The sequence below is a fragment of the Oryzias melastigma genome, linkage group LG14 (assembly GCF_002922805.2).
Source record: "Oryzias melastigma strain HK-1 linkage group LG14, ASM292280v2, whole genome shotgun sequence".
Lineage (NCBI taxonomy): Eukaryota > Metazoa > Chordata > Actinopteri > Beloniformes > Adrianichthyidae > Oryzias > Oryzias melastigma.
The window spans coordinates 27,889,250-27,909,891 of NC_050525.1; the positions used below are offsets into that span (position 1 = coordinate 27,889,250).

Here is a 20,642-nt window from a genome sequence, read left to right on the forward strand (position 1 = left end):
GTAACAGCTGAATGAGCTAAATAGTTGAAAGAGCTGAAGAGCTTTGGATGTCTTAAAAAAACATACGGAGGAAAAATAATAATAAAGAAAAAGTGAATCACTATCAAACCAATAAATATTCTCTCCTCTCCCGTCATAGTTCAGACTGCAGAAGGTGCAATAAAGAGACTCGTTCTATGTGGTTCTCTGATAGTGTGTGGAGGGCCGGGCCAAATGTGGAGGTGGGCCTGATCCGGCCCGTGGGCCGTAGTTTGGGGACCCCTGATTTAAATGAATGACAAACACTTAAATTTGACTACAAAGCTCGTCCCTAAAGCTTTGATCTTCTTGAGTCAAATTCTCTGCCAAAAGAGCTTTTTGTAAATTCATTCGGGGGATCACATCCATCGTCAGTCCTTCCATCGGCTAAATCTGAGCTGAAACTTTATTGTCCTGTCAGCGGCTGAAGCCCGAGACGAGTGTGTTCTTGGGTTTATTGCTATCGTGTCAAAGAGCGGGAAAATTGGAGGAAAAAAGTTCCAATATTTATACGTTTTCTTGAGCTGCTTAATGTTATCCAAACCCTTTTTTATGCAACACACAGTCGGAGGTAGCTGCAGGAAATCTATCCTCACTCAAATATGACCACCTGATTGTGTTTGATGATTCAGATAAAGTGTAGTAGTTCAGAATCCTTTTAAGTGCAGTTGGCCCTTCATGCCACTAGGTGGAGCTACATCTCTTTTCATTGGACAAAGAAACAGTCGTGTTGATGAATGGAAACCAGCAACATCTCAAAGAAAGGAGCGTGGAGACGTTTGATGGAAAACCAGACAGCGGGACCGTCCACCACAGGTAAGGCAACAGAAAGTCTTCCAGAGGAAGAAAAACCGGATGGGTGAGGAAGCCAAAGACGAGGAAAAATAGGCAGAAAGACTTCAGTCCCAAACTGAAGCTTCAGAAAAGGACATCCTGTTGTCCCCTTAATACTTTATGATCCACATTTGTAGACTCCGCCCACCTTCTGAATTTTGTGCACACTCAAACGTCTGAATAAATAAAGGTGAGATCATTTTTCTATTGTCTAACGGGCCTTCCTACAGCCAAACGTTTCCCGCCTTTTCATCCTGCACGGCCTGCCATGGCACACGAGGGAAACGTAACGAGTGACCGAAAAGAAAAAGAAGATCAGAGTTCCTACAAATATTTACACCACAGATACAGGCACTTGTATATCTTTGGTTGGAGAAACCCAACATTGCGAGAGTAATGCATTCACAGAGCTTATGTGTCCTTTATTGGATTCCCAGTGTTCCCAAGGCAGCTGGGATGTACGCTCAGGATTCTTCTGCTCTTCTGTCCGTGCTGCAGGTAACACCTGGCAGAGCTCGCCGCCTTGTTAGTCCTCTGACAAAGCCACCTGCAACACAAGAGGCGGGGTTCAGCGATACCCACAGATCACCTGGAAATCACAGACACATCTGGATCACTAAGGAAACTCTGGAAGAGACAGTTTTAGGTTTTTATTTAACGCAGGAGTTACGTTAACAAAATTATTAACAAAAATTCTAGATGTTTTAAGGCTGTAAAACTCCTCACTACACATTTTAAAGGCTTTTCTCAGACAGAACATTTTCACACTTTTATCTTGATTTAATTGAAACCATAAAAAAATGAGTTTTGTTTTATAGAATAAAAAAATTAAAGATTTGGTAAGCGTAACACATTCTGTAGAGGAGACACAGTATGGAAATCGATTGATAATCTATAGCCAATTAGGATGCAGAACGCTATACACTATTAAAAAAGAGTACAATTTCACTTCAAAAGGTGAAAAGAACTTGAATTTGTAAAGAGTTTTACTAAAACAAACATTTAAAAAAATTGTGATGTTTATTTTAGTGTCGTCATGTGATTAAATTAATCTTTACCATAATCTATTTTTTCATCTAATAATTGCTGTGAAAAGCCTCATTTTGAGGCATTTTCATTTAAGTTTGTGATATTATATTGCAGCAAAAGATCAAAATATAATTAAAAAGGTATTTTTTTGAAGTTTTAAATTATATCACACTTCCAATTTTTATTCTTTTACCACCAGGGGGCATTTTTTTAAATCTCTAACAATTAGGTGGCGCAGGCTTTGTAGCTGTTACCATGACAACACCTTAGACCATTTATATGAGAATGCTTTTTTGGAAAAAACATTGAAATGTAAAAAGATTAAAGTACTAATAATTGATGTAATATTTTTCAAAGGTGACCATTATACAAGCAGAATAATGTTGAAGTGAACATTTTTTACAAATGAATGGACTTTGTGGAAGCAATGATCAATGCGGTCCGGCCTCTGTTAATTTATGATAACGAACACGTCATCAGGCATTATCCCTTACATAGTAGATTAAAAATGGGATTAGTACAATCAAAGAAAAGGAAAAAATATGCTAATTTGTCTGTAATTTATTCATCACAATTAATTGACACCTCTAGTTTATTTTATCTATTGTTGTATTTTCTGATTGAGACTATAACAAACAACGAACAACATTTAAATACATTTAAATCACGTCACCTTTGTGATAAAGTGATGAATTGAACGAACATTCATTGAATTCTGATCTTACAGCACATTGAGGCGGGAGCGGCTGATAACGTTCAGACTTCCAGTCTACATCTGCTGTTAGCGTATCGCTGATCCAGTCGACGCTAAAACTACATCTCGCTTTGTCTTATCTCTTCTGTTACAAAGTCTCCAAACTTTCAGTCCAACAATGACTTTGTTGGCTTTCATCATGTCGTAGAGGATGACTAACTTTATAAATATATTTTCCATGGTGTCAGATACGACTTTTTAAAAACACGATTAGATGTTCTTAACAAAACTGGTTCCTGACATCATCACCACAACAGTCATCAGTGGAGGACAGAACATCATTTACAGTGAAGTGAGAAAAGGCAGGAGAGGTTGGAATGCTGACAGTTTTAGACCCAGAGGCTGTAGAAGGCTGCAGTGTCGAGTCCAGATAGAGCAGGAAGTTTGAACCCTCTACAGAACTCCACAGCACGAGGAACGGTACTGACCCAAAGATACTTCAATTCAATGGTACATATTCAACACTACTGGTATGAAAACGGGGATCCTGGTGCTTCGTTTTGGACTTTTCTATGTGGTGAAATCAGGATCAGCCTACAGTGAATGAGAAACCAGATCAATTTGAAAAGAGTTTAAACAAATATTGAAAACTTTCAAATAAAGTGTATTTGGAAATGCTGATAGTTTGTCATTTATTTATTTTAGTCTGAACTGACCAGAGTCGAGCGTTTTTCTTCACCCTGTCACAGACTTAAAATCGTGGTGTTTCTCATTTTTGAGGCACCGATTTAAGAACCATTTAGGGGTCAGCACCCAATAAAATCTAACCCATCCCTAAACTTCACAGCTTTGAAATTGGATTACATTTTTTTTATAACTCAGCTCTATAAAAATGTTTTTTTTTTAAATCTTCCAACACATTTTAAAACCATTCTTCAAAATGTTTATTCCATTTACTGAAGTTGTTAAAGCTGAAAGCTCCTCCCACAGTGAAGAGAAGGACCTCCCGCAGCCCCCCCGCTCCCTGTCCAACATTGAGAAGCAGCAGAAGCAGGGAAGAAGCAGCGTGATTGGACTGAGACGTAGACCAATCACAGGTCGGGGAACGTTGGACTGTATCTACCTGTGCAGGTCACCTAGCTCTGCTGGGGACTCATGTACCTTCTCTGGGCAGAAGTCGGGGTTGGCCGGTCGCACCTTGCCAGGCCGTCCCTTTATGACTGCATAGCAGAACATGGTGATGACCATGACAAACAGGAAGTAGCTGGTGTGCATCAGGTGGAGGTTGATGAGGGAGCGGTCGTCCTGTAAGAGGGAGAAGATGTAAGTTATAGGTCCATGAAAGCTTCTGGGAGGATGTCGTCGAGATGTCCATCACTGTGAACAATATCCTGATACTTTGGGAGAAAGAAAACCTCTAAAACAACAGAATGTTTTACCATCTGGTAACCCCTAAATGCACCACATAAAGAGGAGTAAATTAAATAAATAGTAAACAGGCTTCAGATTCATAGATTTGAATCTTGTTTTTTCCTGAAGTCTCAGTCGTGACCCTTCTATCATCCGAGTTCATGTGGGAGCTGCAGACACAGCAGATGTTTTCTAACCGTTTCCAGGCCTGTCAAAGGCATCATTGTTATCCAGGAGCAGCTGACGGCGAGCAGCACAACCACAGGCCGCTCTAGAAACGGACGCTGGGGATTATTAATACTGGATTAAGGTTCAATTTCACATTCAAAAACTGCATATTTGAGGTAAATAGGTCACTTAATTGTGAAGATGATCATATTTCTGCTTGAAAAAGTGTTTAACCGTTTTAAAAAATTATGAGGAAAGAATAAAAAATAAATTAAAACCAACCTATGAGCACTAGCTGCCCCCTCTAGACTTGCCCCGCTAGCTAAGATGCTACATGCCCCTCATTTAGCCTTTGTGCGACTACCATCCCAGTAAATCCATAGAAACTATTTTATTTTTTGGTCCCATGGGGTATAAACAGGTCTATGTACATTTTTGAAATTCCTTGGCAACAGTAGTTTTTTATATTAGCCACGCCCACATTCTTAACATGTTCATGTTATATTGTTTCATTCAGTTTGAGCAGAGGATTCTAGTATTACATTTTTACAAGATTCTGGTAAAAAATGTGCGATCAATAGATAAACGTCACTTTTATAAGTTTCCCATAAAATCTACAAACCTTAAAACCAACATTTTTTGCATCAATGATGCTCAGAGTTTGGAGGCGATAGATTGAAATACCTAGGAGGAGGTTAAAATCTGTAGAAGGGACAAACAGGATTTTTATGTTAAAGAAAAATCAAGATGGCGGCTTATTCCTGAAGTGAAAGGTTAACCAGACTTCTGCTGTGTTTGTAGACTTAACCTCCAAGGTTTTGCTTCCCATGTGGTGGACAAAAAAAAAAAAAAGGAATACAAGATTAAAAGTTATAAATTTGGGAATTTCTGTGTTTTAAAGTCGTAACTGTATGTGTTTAAAGTTGTAATTAAACATGTTTAGAGTCGTAAATTTACGCGTTTTAAAGTCGTAATTTTATGCGTTTTAGTCTTAAATTTATGTTTCAAAGTTGTAAATTCCTGTGTTTCAAAGTCGGAATTGTACGTGTTTTATAGTCATAAATGTTTTTGTTTTATAGCCATAAATTTTTTGTTTTTTAAAGTCATGATTGTACATGTCGTAAAGTCGTAAATTTAAGTGTTTTAAAGTCGGAAATCATACATTTAAAATCATAAATAAACATATTTATTCTCTTAATTTACCAGTTACCAATTTTTTCTAGCAAATTTACTAGATTTTAAGTCGCAATTTAATACTTTTTTGGTTTGTTTGTAAACTGGTCGTGAAACTCCGTCATAGTTTTGGTTTTGTTAGTTGATCTTAAAATAAATTTGAGCCCCATGAGAGATTTTGGCCCCATTTAATATTTTTTTACCATTTCTCGTGCTGTGATCTTATCTTTTGCTTTTTTTCATTTACTATGCCCGAAATTCATTTTAACCGTGTACAAGGTGAGTTTTTGAGTCTTTGGTTAAATTTTTGCTAAAAGGCGAATCAAGAAAAACGAATTGTGAAAACAATCTGGTCCTTCAGATTGTCCTTCAGACAGAATAAACTTTTGATTACTAAATTAATAAATTGTAATTCAGCACCTAAACAGATTATTTCTCTTAAAGCCGTTAATCAAATCAAAGTGATAAACGGATGACGAGTCTGAGAAAACAGAAACAGGAGAAAAGGAAGCGGCGACTCACATCAGGAACAATGACGGTGAGTTTGGGGTTCAGAGCGTGGTACACTTTTCCAATTGCTCCTTTGTAACACCAGAAGGGATTGTACTCCTGACTGTATTTGGTGTCAGAGTCTCTGACCGTGGTGAACAGCTTGTACCAGGAAGTGGCGTTGGTGTACGTCTCCGGTACGCAGTGTGGCGGCTGCCTGCAAAACAAAACAAAAAATAAAACGTTTTTGCTTCTTAAACACAGTTTAGCTTCATCTGAAGTGCTGATCCAGAACCGGGGTGGGACCGGAACTTGGCGCGCTCAGGAGTCGGGGGAAGTCTTCCAACTCACACTGTGACCGGGAAGATATTGCTGGTGGCGGTGATGGTCATGCAGGTGCTGAACACCACCTGCTCACAGTGACCGTGCAGCACGCACTCGTCCGAGCTCCAGGAGACCGGCAGCGTGAACGTGATGTTGATTTCTTCATGGGCTTCTCGGCCTGCACACAGACACAGAGGAAGTCGTGATTGTGTTTTTTAAAGTGTGAATGACTCTGAGTCACAGAGAACAAACAGCAGGAAACCAGAGTTTAGCTAAATCAACTCGTATTGAATTACTCTTGATAACTGATGACAGACTAGCTTCAATTCAAGTGTGTTTGCTAAGGATGCAGTACCCGACACATCTGACGTTCAAATACGGGAAAAATCAAACTCCAGCTGATTCCGCACCCTGAAACACTCTCTGCTCTCACTGCAGAGTACAAACGCCTCCTCGCTCCATCAGCATCAAATGTGATGAATGTAAGGAGACGAGTTAAACAGACAGATGGAGGATTGATTCAAAGCTTTCAAGGATTTCTTGATCTCGGACTCCAAACATCATAAAGACTCTTATCGTGATGTACAGTCACAACAGATAAACCGACAAACCTGCATGACCAACAGACGGCGCCGTTTCAGAGCCATGGAAACGTCTGTAAATGTCAGCAGCCACACAAAGGGATAATGTAAAGAACAATAATCCTGAGACACGAACAGCTGGAGGGTTTTTTTTCTCTACAGGAAAAAAAAAACAGTTTGTTTCACCTTCCATTCTGAACTAAACTTTCTGCAAAAATGACAGTTCACCTGGTGACCTCATGTTTATGGAGTTATAACTGGGGATGTCCCGCTCAGAATTGTTTGTTCTCGATCCGATTCAGTCATTTGATGTGGTAAGATCGATCAGATATCGAATCCGAACCGATACGTTTGTAAAACACAAAAAAAAGTTATAAACTCATACGTGTTGTTTTTTTTAATTATTGTTATTATTCTTCATTGCTCTTACCAGCTCAATTAACATTTCTACAAGAAAAAGGGGAAAAAAAGGACATGAACAGTCAGTCGGACAGAAGAAATTGATCTGAAAATAATATCTGCTCCTACCAATCACAAATCCACTACGGCTAACAAGAAACAAAACAAAGTAAGTAATTATTACAATACTTTTGCTAATGAACTTTTCAAGTAATTTACATGTGATTCACATTTCTGTTTATTAACCATTAGAACTATAAAAAAAAAAGTAATTTCACTTTCACAGGAGTTTAGTCCAGCTTGGTGCGCCACTGCTGAACAAGAAATAGCCCCCCTGATCCCCGTCCTCTGATTGGCTGATTTCTGACGAGAGCTCGCCCTGCCTGACCCCTCCTCCCTGCAAGTTAGTTTGGGCACAAAAAACTCACATGGGGGTGTGTCAAAAGTCAAAAACATGCCGGGACTCCCAAAGCGTTTGTGTGAAACTCTTCTGCAGAAGAAAATTGAAACTAAAAGTGAAGATTTTTTTCAACACAGTCTTACAAGTTGTTTTTTCCCCCATTTTTACACACAAGCTAAGGTTTTTGTCAAGCAAGTTCCCACATTATTTTCCACAAGTACATTTTTCTCACATGTTCGTCTTTTTCCTGCAACTTCCTATTCAGTTTTACATGTGTGTGTGAATTAAACTTGTGTGTGTATTATTTGAGTTTGTATGTATTGGCACATATTTACCTTGATAGCCGTTCTCATGGAAAAAAAAAAATCTGATCTTTTTTCTACTGAAATTCTTTTTTAGATTATTGTTCGATTTCAAACAAAAAGAAGAGACTCCTTTATTAAGTATATTTTAAAGAGTTTTTAAAATCAAAGTGTGAATCTGTGACCATCTAACTGTTTTTGTTAGCCTCATGCTCATAATGCTGCTGTATTCCACTACGCTTTATGGCAGTAAAATAATACGTTCATGATATTCAGACTTCTAAAATAAGAAGCTTGAAATACACAGCGCTAATCAAAATAATAATAAATATCCAATGACTGATTGGGAGACAACATCTGAATTTGATGAAACTACATGATCGGGACATCCCTTGTCATAACATGCAAACTCTTCTGATTTTGAGATTACAAAATAAATGCCTCAACATGTCACAAACTTCCCTGTAAAAATGAAACCCACAAACACCTTCTGGTTCTTTAAAATGACTAAAGTTCAATTTACTCAAACTGTCAGAACAACCTGGAGCTCAAAACAAAAAGTGCTAACCAAATAAATAAATAAACGACATAAGAAATAAAATTCTATTTTTTTTCACAGAAGTACCGTAAAGACACATGAAGGTTGTTGATCAAGTCTGGACACATCCATACAATCACACTAACACTGTAAAAGGAACAATTGTTCTGATTGGTGAATACTTTACTAAATGAGTTTAACCTCCTAAAATAAAAGCAGTTTTTAACTGTGAGTCAGTGATGTGGACTCCATATAACATCCATTGCATAAAGGAAAAACCCTAAATATTGAAAAAGATTGAAGGTTTGGAGTCAAAGAAAGCGATGATGCAACTCTGCGTTAGATGTTACAGCTGCACAAACATGAAGAAGACGACTGTTAAGACAGATCAGTGTAACTTTGATCTTAACACGATCAATCGCAGTCAGTTGAGGTTTTACTGAAAACATTTAAGGCTCAAATGTCTTGTTTACCAAAACATTTGTTAAAATTCTTCAGAAACAGTAGCTATAATGAGTTCAAAGTGAAAGAAAAGGTTTAAAATCACAGATAGAAGGTCAAACTTCAGTCCATTAAGGTCAGAAAGGTTTAGATTCAGAGCACCAAGTTCATCACAACTGTACTTCTGGATGGATATGAAATGGTCAAACCTGTGCGTATAAGGGAGCCGAACGAAATATAAGGATCGTAGACCGAATCTGAGGAATGAAAACCCTCGCTCTGACTAAAAATGTTCATGTTTTTCTACAGGCATGCTGCAGGAGACAGGTTGTACACTTTTACATCACGTAAGGGGGAAGTAGGTAAGATGCAGGCATGAAGTATATGAAGCATGAAGTATATCCAAATCCTGCAGATGGCACAAAGAGTCCGTTAGGCTGTTCACGTGATATGTGCACACTCCTTACTGCAGCCTGACTGTTAGAAATGAAGACATTAAACAGAGTCCGAATGGGGAATTTTCTGTCACATGCACACCTCGTGCATGCAGCGTTTGTGTAGAGAGACAGTACTCATACCTCACTAACGTCTGGAGCAGTGGTCTCCACCCCTGTACCCCATGACCGATTGCCCTAGTTGTTTCTGGAGTTAACCGTGCTCCAGTAACCGCTGCTGACCTGGATCAGGTGTGCTTAGTCAATCAGAAACTGGGCTCATTTAAACCAGCTAATCAGCAACTACTGAAGCAGGGTTAGCTGCAAATCAAGCAGAGGAGTAGTTAACGAGGAACAGGGGTGGAGACAAGAGTGTGGCGTAAGAAAACCGTACGACGGCATCACCCGTACATAAGGATCTAATGATTCTTTGTGAATCTGTAAAAAACTGTATCAAACTCCTCAACATGTTCATCGATGCAGAAATTTTTTTAAATCGTTTTGTCTCGGCCTGAGCCTAAATTTAGAAAAATGCAGAGCAGAGGACAGCTTTCCATGCAGGGTCGGTGTGAGTGTGCGGGAACACCTGTGTGTGTGTGTGTGTGTGTGTAGCGGACTGGCTGCGTGTTGATCATCCACCCCCCCAGAAAGTGTCACGGAAAGGAGGTCACTTTAGTGTGGTTCACACCAGGCGTGGAGCACCATGGTCCTCTGCGGAAAGCTTGCGCCGAGTAGCGGATCGTTTCGCCGTTTGGTCTATTTTGTGTGTGAGCTGGGAGCGTTCCGCGACCAAACCGTGAGCGTTCCGCGTCAGCTCTGGCAAGAAGTTACATCAAGATACATGAGAAAATCCGGTTTACATCCAAAATATAACCAATTTTTCACAATAAAACACTGTGATTGACAAATGCTTGTATGTAAACAGAATTTAGAGATGAAAAATAAACATACAATCACAACACACACACAAAAGAAGGACAGACACACACACAGATCATCATAGAAGCTCTAGCAGAAGCGCCTTGTCATGACGTTCCTTAAGGTGGTCGTATGAGCTTTAAAGAAACTGGAAGACACACCTGTGCTCCCCTTAAGATCTAGCCGCTCCTCTCTACGACCCTCCAGACCCAAAAACCAACAAGGAATGGATTCCAGGACATCCGTCTTTCAGTAGAACAGCACATCATGTTCCACTTTTCCTCTTGTTTGAGCAGCCACTTCCCTTCATTTACATTAGCAAACTTGCTCTTCAGGAAAACATGCATCATTTATGCATGCATCAAAACTTTTATTCGGGTTGTGTATCTTTCCCTCTCTCATAATTCAATCACTTCATGGTCCAGGAATCGATACACAAAAGATTCAACTAACTTTACAGTCCAATTATTTGACCTATATCTTTATACAGTATACTATAAATAAGAATCCCTGTTAGCAGAGAAACTCTTTTTCTTAATGTCACTTTTTATTTTCAAAGACACAAATACAAAATGTCTTTAAACTCACCGGTTTAAACATTAAAACCTGCATTCTGGGTCTTTTGGACTGGTTTGTTCTTTGTGGTTATTAAAAAGTGCGACTTCTTACTTTATTCAGGTGCTGTTTGAAGTTTTGTGGAACAAAAAGGGTGATCATATGTTTAGCGAACACAAAACAAATCCCTTCAGCCAACTGTAATTGACCAGAACGGTGGAAGCAAGCTCGTGATTGGACATCTTCTGCTTACATCACATCATGTACATAAAAAGGCAAAGACAGTAGAGACGAAAGAAGAAAAGAAACTGACTAAGTTCACAAAAAAAAACTTTTTTTTTAATATTTACTGATTGATTAAATGCCTTTCTACCAACATAATCTAGTTCATATCTATGGATTTCAACCGACAACACAATCAGTTTTTTGATATGCATCAATCTTTTACATCCCAAACAGATGCTGCTGTTTGTTCCAGAACTCCATCAAATTATCACTATGCTTCTTTATCTTTAATTTACATCCTCATTATTTATGTAAAGAAAAGACTGATCTAATGCTAAACTCTAAACACAGTCAGTGTTTCATGAGAAGAACCATAATCAGTTAAATCCTGACAGATGTTTCTCAAAAATCATATTTTGGGCTCCTTAATTCCATCAGTGATCATATTCCAGAGTTTGGAACTTGATATCAAAGATGTCAGTGAAAGGATGAGTTAACCTTTTTCCTAACACCACTTCCACCTTCTACAGACACTGAATTGTTCACAGTGTAACTCAATACTAGCACCTGAACTTCATTTTGATAAAGCGTTTATGGGGCCTTTGAATTTCATAACAAAGGTTATTTTTGTTGGTGACTTCTATTGTAAACCGAAAGTCAAACAATCCCTTCAGGACCAACTAAAACTGTCAACTTTAACGCACAAAAGTCAGTGGAAACCAGAGATGATGAGACGTATACAACAGATCTGCCATTTATTCCCTTTTGCTGTATTTAGGCTGATTTAGGGACGTGTGTGGAGGGTTTGAGACATGTGTCCTCATGAGAACAAAAGGCAGAAACAACAGGCTGTCCACTCTCCCTCCAACAGACTCAAACATGAGGCTCACTGTTCAGAGGAAAAAACATTCTTCAGGGAAAATACAGATCCAATCTTATGGGGAAGAAAAAAAAGGCCACATTTTCTGCATTACTCCTAATATGGTAAAAGCCTTCTCTATAAATGAGCGTGCTGCCTGGATCAAACATGCTGGAGGTCAGCAAAAGCATGACTCATGGAAAAAACTCTGCAGGACCAGATGATGGACGCCAGAGCCGCTCAGCATCATTTCAAGATAAAACTGGGACTGTGGAAACGACACGGAAACTACCGATAAACCAGAAACACGAAGGCTGAAAACTGAACCCATGCTAATGCCAGCAGAAACTATTTTAAAAGCTGCAAAGTAAACTGATATTACAGACAATGTGGAGGACAGTTTTTGTTTGAGAGCTGAAAGGTGTAAAGTTGCAAAAAATGTCAGCCGCATGAAAAGATGATAAATATTTCTAAAGATGGCTCAAAGACTCACTTCAGTCATCTGTGAGTTCTTTTAAAAGCTTTTCCAGGGGGACCTGTAACTATGATTTTTTTTTTCCAGAGTATTAGTTGCGTTTATTTGCATATGTTGAACAGGGGTGCTACTTACACTTAGGAGCGACTTATATTTTACTTAAAAATGTATTTTTCCCCTCTAGCAATCGCCAGAGGAGGTCTGAGAGCAACGCAGAAGAAGAAGTCCTGCTCAATCTCAATGTGTAGAGTCTAAAACAAACCTTGTTTCCTCCAAAAACTTTAGGATATTTTCCTTATTTATCCGAAACGTATTTATTATTGTTGTAATTTTTCCTTTCTCAGATGAATGTGGGACAGCAAGTCATCAATGTGGGTCACAGAGAGACGGAGGTACTGCTGAAAGCGCCATAAGTAGATGGTAAAGATCGCCAAAGGAAAAAAGAGACTGAATGATCTCATGAACCAGACATGGAGACGTGATAAATAAATAAATCAGATAAATCAAAGAAATAAAATTTAGATAGCAGCTCATCCGACACGCATGTGGAGCGCCATGTTTATGATGGGGTTGGATTGATGAAATTGATTAATCTATCTGAATCAATTTAAGATCAACAGATCTTTAACCGATCAATCAATTTAGCAGTTAAAGCTAAAGTTTGCTAGCTTGATGCTAACGCATAATGGGATTTCCCATAGGACGGCTAATGCTAACGCTTGGTCGACCTAAACATACATTGCTGACTGAATTAACATCTTTATAAAATCACAGACATTCATTTTTCAAAATGTTTTAAGGAAATATTTTTAAAGTAATCATTTATGGTCTAAAACACAGATTTTTGCTCATACTTTCTTCTTCTGGAATAAAGTGTCATGCTATAGCGCGATCGCCACCTAGTGTCCAAACTGAAACGCCCTCCAGAGAAGCAGAACAATGTTTACAATGTTAATGATCTGAAGATTTTTGTTAGAACTTCTCCTTCAGAGAATCCATGTAACTCTGTGTGATATTAACAATCTCATTATTTCACCGATACATTTTACAGGAAGAGACCTGTATTAGATTAATTTAAATATATTCAAATCATATAGTAGATTTAGATTATTAATGTATTTCTAAACAAATGAGTCTAAATGTGTAAACTCAAAATTTAATTGAAGAATCGAAAGAATTGAACAAAAATCTGAATCGATCCAGGCTCTTTTGAATCATTTCTGGTATTTATAATCGATACCCAGCCCCAAATTTAATCCTAAAATTCTTTAAATATGTCCTCCATCTACACAAAAAACCCACAAAAAACACAATTTTCATTGGAGGAGGAGCCATCATGCACTTTTACCAAAATAAAGCACAAATGCTTCAGGAAGAAGCACTAAATGTGTCATCATGTTTAATGTTTGTTCACTGTGTCGTATCTTGTGTGTGCTTGTGTGTGTGCGCACGTGTGTAACATGAGACATAGGTAAAGTTCAGAAACACGATGTGCTCCAAAGCTCATGGAATCCACTTTTCTTTTCTTTTGACTCTAAAGCTTTAGGCATTAAACCTACAGGGGAGCCATAAGACTCGTGTTACACAATGCTGCCACTGTTGTTGCTTCGCTGATTCCTCAGTTAAAAAAAAAACACACACAAAGGAGCAAGCCAAAGCAAAGCCAAAGGTCCTCTATGGGAAGTAGAGGATCACATGCATACATCGTCCAGCGGCTCAGATCTGGACCCACCTGAAAGGCCCACTTGCTGCCCCAGCACTGTGGCGTACAGATGGGTGATATTGCGGGAATACCCTCCAAACGGGCGCTGGGGATCCAGCGTGAGGGTGATGGGGACCGATATGTTGATGGGGCCGGAGTCCTCCAGTAGAAGGGGGGCCTGGGTGCTGGAGCGCGCCTGGCCGCTGGTCACCACCAGGCTCTCCGGCGTCGTGGACTCGTTCAGGCCGTGTTTTATCGTCTCATTCTCCGAGACGCAGAAGTCCAGCTCGTTGTAGCGCAACAAGAAGGTGTTCCAGTCCTGGGAGAGGAGAGGGAAGGAGAGAATGCTTTTATCTCCTACCTGAACCAGATTTACCCTCAGGTTCAAGGTTATTAAGGCTGCTACAAACGATTATTTTAACAGTCGACTAATCACCGATTATTTTTTCAGATCAGCCGACTAATCGTGTAATGAGCAAACTGGATGTAAAACACACGTCTAAACCATCATTAGCTTTAAACGAACTAAAAACTAGATATATAGCTTTACCTGCGATAATGCTACTGTAAGCCAAAATAGCTAGCATGAAGCTGAAATATTAGCTAAAGTCCTAAATTGCCTTAAAAAAGGTAAAAATTAGAAAAAATTGCTAGCAGGCAGCTGAAATATTAATTAAACTCCAAATTAGCTTAAAAACTTGAAAAAAATATTAAATTAGCTAAAATAGCGAGTATGTAGCTGAAATATTAGCTTAAGTCCTAAATAGCCTTAAAAAAGCTAAAAATTAGCCAAAATTGCAAGAATGTAGCTGAAATATTAGCTAAACTCTAAATTTACCTAAAAACCTGAAAAAGCCTAAATTAGCCAAAATATCTAGCATGTAGCTGAAATATTAGCTAAAGTCCTAAATAGCCATAAAAAAGCTAAAAATTAGCCCAAATTGCTAGCAGGCAGCTGAAATATTAACTAAACTTCAAATTAGCTTAAAAACCTGAAAAAATCTTAAATTAGCTAAAATAGCCAGCAAGTAGCTGAAATATGAGCTAAACTCCAAATTAGCCTAAAAAACCTTAATAAATACCAAAATAGTTCAAAAAGCTAGCAGAATGACATTATAACTTTCAACTTTGCTGCACTCTGAGTCCATATAATATAAAGTAATGATTAATCGACTATTAAATTATTCGTCGACTATTTTAATAGTCGATTAATCATGTTGGCTGTTTATCATGGCTGTGTTTCATTTGCATGAACTTTCTGTTGAGTCTGACATGCAAAAGCCATATTTCCATGCTAGTATTATATATATGTGTTCCTATTTCACAGCGAGCGGCTTTAGCGCAGGTGAAACACGTGTCTAAACGTCTCTGCTCATTTCCTGACTCACCTCCGTCAGCTCTGGAGACTTGATCTCCTTGATCTTGAAGAAATATCCCAGCGTCAGGAAGGCGATGGCCACTGCACTGACGCTGATCATGAAAATGACCAGAGGCGGGCGGTTGGTGATGTAGCTTCTGAGATTCTCTATAGGATTTAACAAGTACACCTGCATGAAGAAAACACGCGTCAGTTATGTTCATCGAAAACAGGGGTCCCCAAACTACGGCCTCCACGTTTGGCCCCCAAACACTATCAGAGACCCATTATTTAGTTATTTATTTTTTTCAAACTGACCACATGATCGAGACCCTCATAGAACTTTTTATTCCACCGTTCTACAGTCTGTGCCTCCATCTGAACATCTCTACAGTGTTCTCCTTCCACATTGCAGTTCACCTGCTCTCAGTGCGATCACACAGCTGTTTTTTTAAACAGCGCACAGTTATTCATTTTGAGCATAAGTTGATATAGTTATTGATAAGTTAAATAAAACAACAAATCAACCAAAAGATCCGGATGACTGAGAAGATCCCTGAGTGAGGAGCTGCAGGACTCCAATGTCTCAAAAGAATCATGGCAGGACAGGATTCTCTATTCATTAGTTTAATTTTTGGAATGTTTTAGATTTATTTTCTCTCTGATGATTACAGAAACGGATTATTAAAATGTGATTGTAAGCGGCTCTCTGGAAAAACATAATTGTTACGTTTAGACACACCCTGTAAGTGTTACACTTTTACTGTCAGCCTACAAACCGACCCGCCACCCCATCAGAGAAGTAAACTCTTCTAAAACAATACTTTATTATTTTATTCATACTAAAATATATCATTAAAATCATTTAGTGAGCTGACATTTTAATTTAAATCTTAATTTAACAGAAATCCTATAATACATAAAGAATGTGTGAGCAGTCAAATGGTGAACATTGACTGAACATTGATTGAAATTTAGTTAAAGGTTGTGAAGCAGAGGTGGACTATTAGCTTAATTATTTACTTTTATATTCAACATAAAATCTTTTAAAAAAAACTTTAATAAATTGTTCTTTTCAATAACAACGAATTATTTCCATGCATTGATGCAACCTTGTTAAAAACACAAATAAAAGGTTTCCAGAAGTGAAAATATGTTGTGTCAGAGTGAAAAGAAAATTAACCAGTTTATTTGAGATGAAGATAAACGGTGGGCGAGGTTAAACCAGTGAAAAGTCACATAATGGTTTCATTGTGTCATAGTGAGGACTTAGAGGTTAAAGAGTCAGGTTATCCAGTAATAAAGCTCTGCAGCCTTCCTGGTGGTTTTCCATTCCTTCTTTGTGTTCCTCTATTACAAACACTGCAGCAAAACTTCCACAATATTTGAGTTGTTCTAAAGTAGTTGAAACTTACAGGAAATGAAACAATTAAAAACACATTACTAGTTATTTTATGTCCAAAGAGAACACTTTAAAGAGAAACTGTGACCCTAAATACACCATTTTGTTATACTTGACACTCGGTAAGCCTATAAAAAGGTCAAAATCAAATGTTTTGTTCAGCAAGTCAAAGTTAAACAAGTCATTTTTTAGCCTTTTTGATTATGCAAGGTTGTTTTTATTTTAATAAAACTCAAAATTAGTTTTTATAAATGTATTAAGAGCTCATTTTTTACATTTTGCATTTTTAATAAATGCAGATTGCCTTCTGAAACCTGCAAATGTATCTCACAGCTGAAGAAAAAACAGATAAGTGTATGATTAGGGTTACATATGTTTGCAGCAAATACTTTCCTAAGAAACGGTCTTCACAAATACACCAACACCAACACATGTCGACACTACAAGATAAGCCTCATTTGATGTCGTGATAAAAACATTTTGATGGCGTATTTTATCAAATTTGTATAGTAAATGTAATTTGTATTATAATCTCATAAGTCATTTTTCTTCATGGCCATGAGACTACAGATGAAGAGTAGTCTTTGGCTAATTCGGTTTTTTATTTTTTCTCCTTAAACCATGTGTAATTATGTGTGCTATTTGAAACCACACTGACCTGTTATTAAGTAAACAAGAAAAAAAAGAAAAGAAAGGATGTTAAACTTAAACCAGAATAAGGAAATTAAACATTTAATTTCCTTTAGATGTGGTTTAACACTTGGAAAGTTTTGTTTTTTACAAACCAAAACCAAAACTAACTTTAGCTTCACGAAGTTTTCCCTTTTAGAAGCAGTAAAAATAAAAAAATAAAAAAAAAACACTGCATGAATGACAGCACAAATCATAAAAAGGACAGTTGTAAGGTTGTGATAACAGGCCTGGTGTCATCACGACATGAAGCACAAGGTGACAAACACACGAGGTAAACAGAAACATCCTGGACTGATCCAACCAGATATTTATGAAGAACCCCTGAAGCGTCAGGAGCTTTTCCATGTTCACCGCTGAAGACACAATTTATTTATAATAAATAATTACAACTGTGTGAGAACAAACTGTCTCTAACATGAGACAATTCGTGTTCTAGGTTTAGGGACTAAAATTAAAATGTTATATTAAAAGAACGGAGCATGACTTTAAAATAAACCAGTCAAGAGCATGCGAGGCTGGACAGTCACAACTAAACAGCGAATGATACATAACTGACGTTAAAACAGATGATATATGAACAGAAGAACGGTTAAACAAGTGATAACCTAAATAAAAATCCACATTTTGTGTTTTTAAATCGTATTTTGTGAACATAACGCCGTAATATTAGCTGTCAACCTATGTAGTTTTAGCTAACCCCCTTGACAAAACATGGCAACGATGTCTCAAACGTGACGTATTTATCGTAGCACTTATTTTTTTTATATATAAAAATTGGGAAAAACAGAAATTAAAATGTCAGTTTTACCATTTTTCTCCCCGTGGAGGTGAAAGATGTGAGCTGGGCGGTGCGTCGCGGGCCACAACAAGCCTGCAACCTCACTAACAAGTTAGCCTCTAAGCTAGCTTGATGCTAAAAATCAAGCTAGTTCTTCCTGAATAAAACGCTGAAAAACAAAAGTCTGTGTTCGGCGGGAAAAAGCAGGCAGTCGACATGCGAACAATCGCCGCTTCCCATTCTTCTCCCTTTAGTTCCCAGAAGGTTTGAGGAGAAAATTATCCACCAGAGTCTGGAATCGCGTCAATAATATATATATATGGGTCCTCCCTACGAGGCTCACTGCGCGTACCCGCACTGCGTTGTGACAGCGCCGCAGCGCCGCGTTATTTACGTACAAGATACGAACGGAAACCTGCCGTCAAGCGTATGTGCGGTGTCGTAGTACGCAATTCACGTATCTTTCAGTTTGTAGAAATGTTCTGTTTGTTCTGGATCTTTGAAAAAAAAAATCATCATGTCAGTGTTTTAAGGTTTCTGGTTCTATAATATAATATAATATAATATAATATAATATAATATAATATAATATAATATAATATAATATAATATAATATAATATTGAATGATTGATTGATTGATTGATTGATTGATTGATTGATTGATTGATTGATTGATTGATTGATTGATTGATTGATTGATTGATTGATTGATCGGTTTATTTCAAACATATATTGAAAAACACAGGACAAAACACAATTATTTCAAACTCATTACAGAAACAATGAAATGCATTGATTAGAAAATAGAAACGCACAAAAATAAAACACACTTATGTCACATTTGGTTCATCCATTTTTGTGATAAATAACTAAAGTCAGTGGAGTTTGATTGATTGCCTGAAAAGGAGTGGGAAGAAGTTAATTTATATAATCCCATCCCTACTTAATTACTTCATTTCACTGTTTTGCACAATTATGTAATCCGGTTGTTGTTTTTTTTTTATTCCCAATAGCAAAGTGAAGTGCTTGTTGATTATTGATTAATCTTAATTAACATCAGTCATACATCATGTAACAGATATTTATTACTCATTGATTATCGTCAAAATACAATGTCATATTGATGCAGAAAAATAATAATTACACATTGAAATCCAGTTTTAAAGTAACAATAGAGTGCTTATTAATCATTCTCTGGAAGAATTGTTATATATTTTTCAGTAAACATTAATGATTCACACAATATCTAAGAATCATTGATTATCTTTAGAACACATCATTACAATAATCCTGTAATCAGTGATACATATTTTGGATCAAGACAAGAAAATTAAAACCATAGTGATTGTAAACTTTTCAGTAATCATGATATCACATAACATAAAACTAATTGATTTTATTTGAAAAAGCTTTGATTATTTCATCACATTCAAGTTCAGACATTTGGAATTATTCAAACACCAGCTGATCTTTAACTCGTCTTATCTTCATATTGTGAAATTAGAGTTTCTTTATCCATTTTCTTGAATCTATAAATGCTTGAACATTGTTTGAGCTCTTTACTTAACACATTCCAGAGTTTAGTTCCACACACAGAAACACAGAAACTTTTCTTTGAGGTTCTTATCAATCTGACCTTGAAGTTCCTGCATCCTCTCAGTTTGTTCCTCCTTTATTTTCTAAGAACTGTTTCTGGATATTGTATTGGGATGTTTTCCCAGGGGCTGCACGGTGGCGCAGTGGTTAGCGCTCTTGCCTCACTGCGAGAGGTTCGAATCCCGGCAGGGACCTTTCTGTGTGGAGTTTGCATGTTCTCCCCGTGCATGCGTGGGTTTTCACCGGGGACTCCGGCTTCCTCCCACCGTCCAAAAACATGCTCCATAGGTTCATTGGTGACTCTAAATTGTCCCTAGATGTGAATGTGAGAGTGAATGGGTGTGTGATTGAGGCCTTGCGACAGACTGGTGACCTGTCCAGGGTGTAACCTGCCTTCGCCCATCAGTAGCCGGGATAGGCTCCGGCACCCCGCGACCCCGAAAGGGACAAAGCGGTCAGGAAAATGGATGGATGGATGTTTTCCCAGTAGCTCTGTATAGTAACTGTGCAGTGTAAAAATCAACAAGGCTTTAAAATTCTGGATTGATAAAATAAATTGTTAGTGTGATCAAGATAACAGGCTTTTTTTATAATTCTGACGGCTTGTTTTATAATATAATATAATATAATATAATATAATATAATATAATATAATATTTAAATAGGGGTGGGATCATATAAATTTGCTTCCTTTAACTCCCTTTCAAGCAATTACATAAACTTATTTGACAAACATAATATTTATTAAATTCATTGTGTTGTGTACGGTACTGTATGTATAAATGCAAATATGTATATTAGAAGAAGATTTCTCTTAGAAAGAGAAACTTTAATGGCAATTGCTGG

The 20,642-nt window shown here is 37.6% G+C and overlaps 1 protein-coding gene across 2 annotated transcripts; it reads right to left on the bottom strand.

Annotated features, from left to right (window-relative positions):
- Window positions 1-1,249: 1,249 nt before the first annotated feature.
- tmem248 (transmembrane protein 248) lies at window positions 1,250-18,604 on the bottom strand. 2 transcript variants are annotated; one of them, XM_024264305.2, is made up of 7 exons: window positions 18,229-18,604; window positions 15,357-15,515; window positions 13,999-14,287; window positions 6,167-6,317; window positions 5,849-6,032; window positions 3,699-3,880; window positions 1,250-1,399 (listed from the first exon to the last, which is right to left on the bottom strand). In XM_024264305.2, exons 1-7 carry the CDS (start codon window positions 18,229-18,231, stop codon window positions 1,264-1,266), a joined length of 1,104 nt encoding a protein of 367 aa, XP_024120073.1. In that variant the 5' UTR covers window positions 18,232-18,604; the 3' UTR covers window positions 1,250-1,263. The 2 variants fall into 2 exon arrangements, with proteins under 2 accessions (XP_024120073.1, XP_024120078.1); XM_024264310.2 differs by having other exon boundaries at window positions 3,737-3,880; window positions 18,229-18,602.
- Window positions 18,605-20,642: the final 2,038 nt, after the last annotated feature.

Bases quoted from the DNA above. Each gene is read 5' to 3' on its own strand.
- tmem248 (XM_024264305.2), bottom strand. The intron at 6,033-6,166 runs GTGAGTTGGAAG...TTTGTTTTGCAG, and splicing joins AATATCTTCCCGGTCACAGT to GCAGCCGCCACACTGCGTAC. The intron at 1,400-3,698 runs GTAGATACAGTC...CTTGTGTTGCAG, and splicing joins GAGCTAGGTGACCTGCACAG to GTGGCTTTGTCAGAGGACTA.